The sequence below is a fragment of the Atta cephalotes genome (assembly GCF_000143395.1).
Source record: "Atta cephalotes unplaced genomic scaffold scaffold00009, whole genome shotgun sequence".
Taxonomy (NCBI): domain Eukaryota; kingdom Metazoa; phylum Arthropoda; class Insecta; order Hymenoptera; family Formicidae; genus Atta; species Atta cephalotes.
This window is the reverse complement of record NW_012130073.1, coordinates 1020064-1025055: the sequence shown is the minus strand read 5'-3', so window position 1 is coordinate 1025055 and position 4992 is coordinate 1020064. Positions and strand designations below refer to the sequence as shown.

Sequence of the window (4992 nt, the reverse complement as noted above, 5' to 3'; positions counted from 1 at the left end):
ATATATATATATATATATATATATATATATATATATTAATTGTATACGAATGCGTAGCATTATCTGCATGTATGTATTTTTTCCGTTTTATTTTGCACTCTATTGTCCGTTCACATATCAGTATGTTAATTATTATGTTTATTTTTTATTCCTATGGTAGACAATGGCATGGATGATGAATTGCATGATCGAGGTAAGATATAATCCCAATTGTCCCAATCTTTCTCTTCTATCATTTATGCATGTCTTTAAGCATGTTTTATTGTAAAACTTATAATTAAATCTTTTTTAATATAAATAAATAACTTTTATTTTTGAAAAATAAAATATAGGATGACTTTCAAGTTTTAATTTAACAAAACATGATTTTTCCAGATGGACGAAGTTTCTCTAATCTATTGATTTATATCATAGTCGGTCTTTCGATCGTCTTTGTCACTGCTATATCAGTAGTGATTGTAGTGTGCTGTAAATGTAATCCAAGTTCGCCAGATCGTAAGAAAGGGTATGTTAATACTTCTAATCGTAAGACATAATGCATCAGTACATAATGCAGCAGTACATCAAGTATCAATACATGTTTTTATGGCTTTTAGATACATGAAAGATTCATCAAATCAGAAAACAAATATTAAGCCACCAGATTTGTGGATTCATCACGATCAAATGGAGCTGAAAGCACTTGAGAAATCTTCGTTAAATGGCGAAGCCTCCACCAGTGGCGTCACCAGTAATACATTACCTAGATCGGGCAATCAGGAATACAATCAAGATAATATACATGGGAATTCCAGTTCGCTGGATAAACGTACTTACGTGCCAAGTTATATGGGTAAGTCGTGTGAACTTACGAGGAATACGTTGCTGCACTATACAAATCAAACATCACAAAAATATTCCAATTACATCACAAAGCACAACAGTCCCGTTTAATTCCACAAGCAAGAATAATTCCTTTGTTGTAACACAGTTTTGATAATTTTACTTTTAAATTAAATATTTATATTTCAAGCATAATCATTTAAGAAAAAAACGATATTTTGGAAAAGGTTTATACATTTGATTTATAGTTTTTCTGATTTTGTTATTTGGTTGCTTCTTATTTATTTTCTGTCAGGTAACACTGATGAGAAGTGCTCGACCCTGAACAGACAGCACAGTCGTGGAAGCCACAAATCTAAATTAATTACACTCCCCATTGACAGTGCACCTTTGCATCAGCGTAAGTAGTAGGGTATCACTCGTACTAGTGCACAATACACCTGTATGATGTATATCTCTTTTTGTATATTGGGAGCGACCAAACCATTTAAATATTATTTTACAATAAAGTAAACATGCAAACAATGAAATGCATAATCTCTATCAGTAGTCACTGTAGACATCAAAGTTTCTAATTTGTTACAGCTATAGCCACGGCTACGCCGATTGTGAATAGCAGCATGTCGCAGCCAACCATTCATACCTCGTGTAGCGATACATCGTCGGTGAGACAGAACTATCCGCGAACCGTCGCGCAATACAGCTTAAATCGCGCGCACGTTACGTTGGAACCAACCCCTGAATCCAGCCCGGATTCTTGCATACCTAGTTCATACGAGCCATTACAGAATCAGGTAAGATTTCAAATATGCGTGCATTATTTGTTAGAAAATTGTGTTTTACTCTCTTATTTCTTTAGCTGCCATATGGTGGTACGAGTGGACAGTCGTACAGTGGAAACACTCAATATGCTTCCGGTCATTATGGCAATAACACTCAACCGGTGAGCAGCGCCGTTGGGGAGAACAACACAAGCAAACGGTTGCAAGGACATCCCTTGAAAAGCTTCAGCGTACCGGCTCCTCCGCCGCAGAGTGCTCCTTCAACACCAGCGCAACAGAAGCATGGTGGTTAGTATCATATATTGATTATACAATTCGATTCATAAAATCTGTGCACACACATATCGTAGTTACAACAAAATAAATCATTTTAAAATAATCTTTTTTTTTTACAATTTTAACTTCAAATTTCTCAAAATTGTTGGTGTAAGAAAATTTTGGAAGTTGAAAACTTTACAAAGAAAAATTTTTTCCTAAATATACTGTTAATTTATTAAAACGCTAACAATTACTATTTTCTGTAATTATAGTGTCACATGTGACAGTAAGACCAACAATGTCCGGGAGTCCGTATAAGAAATCACAAGGTTCGTCATCACAATTAACGAAGAATCGCTTAGCTTCTGTGTCAAATCCGGCACATACTTCGGAGGAACTTGAACGATTAAAGGTAAAAATTACAGATCTATTATGTACCGTATATATTAGATATAATGTATATTCACTCCTGTAAACGTAATATCATTTTGTTTGGAATCATTTCGTGCGACTGCGTTTTAATTATATTTATTATGATTACAGCCTTCATATAGCACCGAAGAATTAAATCAGGAAATGGCCAACTTAGAAGGTCTTATGAAAGATCTAAATGCCATAACAGCATCGGAATTTGAATGCTAAAGTAGGTTCCTAAGCCTTGTGCCATCCTAACATTCTCAATGTTAGTACCTGAAAGGTAAAATAATTGTCATATTTTTGCCATTTATGCTGAATTCTTTCCCATTAAATTTGTACGATTATTATCAGGATTACCTGTAGAAAAACGAATGTTACACAATTAATTAGCGTCGATGAACGGCGCAATTAATACGTGATTTAAATCGTTTGAGTTAATGATGTAATTAACATGGGAAATGGCAAATCAAGTTGGATCATTCAGTCACGTTTCCTTTCTCTGGTACTAGCGTTGCTCATCTTAAGCGTGAAACTGAATATTGTACTTGCCAATGTGTAATCCAACAGCATCACGTTCTTACGGTGTATTTTTGATAATGCGAGCAGGCAAGTATTGTGCCGCGATTGGCTGTTTGAAGAGGCTCGACGAATGCTTTCGTGTTATAGACGTTTACAGTGTAATCGCGTGTAAATATGCTGGATGCATATTCTGATCGGGACATAAATTATATCTAACAAATATCTCGATTACAACGTGTTTTTCTACGGTGTGTGAAAGTTAATATACGATGATCAAGTAATCAAGTCGCATGAGCAAAAAACGTCGCGATGTTTTTTTCGTCATTTATATGAATACCCGGGATGGTTTGATCGAAATTTAATAATATTCTTTGAGTATATAATGTTCTTTTACGAATGTTGATCCAAGTGAACTTGTCTTAAGAGAGAGAAAGAAAATCGCCTTATTCTGGCAAAAAGCTCATGCGTCGCTCGTCGTTATTTTATATTCATATAATTAATCTTCGACTCAAGGGAAGACCGAACTTCGACGGAACCACTGTTTTTTCGATTCAATAAGACTTACATACAAAGTTTTATTAAACTATACAGGTTGTCTCATCGGCGAATTTATGAATAGGGGATGTATCAGCAAAATAGGAGGTTACTATGAATCCCAGTTTGTTAATTGAATGACAAAGGTATCGCCCAGTTAACGCTAAATATTTGTAGAAAGTTCGATTTGTATTCGCAATGTGCCGAATATTTTAGAATAGTAACAGAATTGTCATAGAATTTATAAATATCGATAAAACATTCAAAATATATGAATATTCTTTGTATATATCACGAAAATCACTTGCAAGCGAGCAGTACACATTTTCCGTCGGTAAAGGTTATACACCTTTATTCGTAAAATACCTTTTGCGGATACCTTTTTTACGATAGAAAAGAATCACTTGGAAGAGAATATAAGGAATGCGTTCAAAGAGATGCTATTAGTGCTATTTATGTCATTTTATCTTCATTACTCATTAGATGCAAGAATCGCAGCATTTCGCTTGTGAAGTGAGCCCCCAAAATTGAGCTTCAGTTCAAAAAATAAACTTCGTGTGAAAGCACACGAAGTTTATTTTTCACAGTACAATTTTGTACAAAAAGTGACTCAGTTCAGGAATTCTTGGAAAAATTAAAATTTTGCGAAACATATACGGAATGTCGAAATATGTAATGATACATAATATAAATTGAATTTTTAACTCATCATATTTGAATGTTGCCTTTACATTCCATAAATATTTTGGGATATGCCGGAATACTATTGGAATGTATTTTTGAATCTTATATATATATTTGAGGAATACAAACGTTAGCTGGGCTATAGCTTTTTTTTGTCGGTTTCTCTCATTGCACAGAACAGGATGAAAGAATGAGAATCTGTATAGTTTAAAAACTCTCAATAGGACGTAAGGCTCCTGAGTATTCGCTCAGAATATTCAATATATGATTATGATGACTATTCGAGAGCCTTAACTTGTCCGATTATGATCATTCTTCATATTAGGCCCATTTGAACCAACGTTACTTTGTCTACTCTAGGCGAAACTGAAATCTCTCTCTTTCTCTCGGCAATTACTTTAAATTCAGTATGACCAAAATTTTCGAACTGGTTTTACAAATTGCAAATTTTTTTTAAATTCATTGTAACAAAATTAAAATACGCACAAATAAAAAGTCCAGTTGTGGCAATTTCGCAAAAGTTACACCTTGCTTCATGTTACAGTTTTAATTCTTATGAGTAAATTTAACGGACCTCAAATTACTTGAACGAACAATACTTTGTAAAACTGATCCATAACATTGAAAGCCTACATAAAAATTTATTAGCTTCAACGTAATTCACATGTACACGTATTCTTAGTTTACATTCAAATACTACACTTTTAAATGCCATTGGAAATGGTATTTGAGGATTAAAAGTCTATTATATACGTATTTTTATTTCACGTACTTTTTACGACCATTTACTAATTGATCTCATTTTAGAGATGTTTTAAAGTAATTCTATTATTTTATTTTATTCACATTTTCTTTATTTATAAATAGCATATAAAAAACTTCAATACGTTATTACTCGCTTATAACATCACGATCTAATATGACCGCAACGATTTTTATATATATATATATATATATATATATATATATATATATA

The 4992-nt window shown here is 33.2% G+C and overlaps 1 protein-coding gene across 1 annotated transcript in view; it reads left to right on the top strand.

The window, feature by feature from the left end:
- LOC105627613 (neogenin) overlaps positions 1–2504 on the top strand; it is a 13366-nt gene extending 10862 nt beyond the window's left edge. The window contains exons 16-23 of the mRNA XM_012208892.1: positions 161–193; positions 376–505; positions 597–832; positions 1118–1222; positions 1408–1616; positions 1682–1892; positions 2135–2274; positions 2406–2504. Coding sequence (XP_012064282.1) covers positions 161–193; positions 376–505; positions 597–832; positions 1118–1222; positions 1408–1616; positions 1682–1892; positions 2135–2274; positions 2406–2504 — 1163 coding nt within the window. The remainder of the gene's footprint in view (positions 1–160; positions 194–375; positions 506–596; positions 833–1117; positions 1223–1407; positions 1617–1681; positions 1893–2134; positions 2275–2405) is intronic.
- Positions 2505–4992: the final 2488 nt, after the last annotated feature.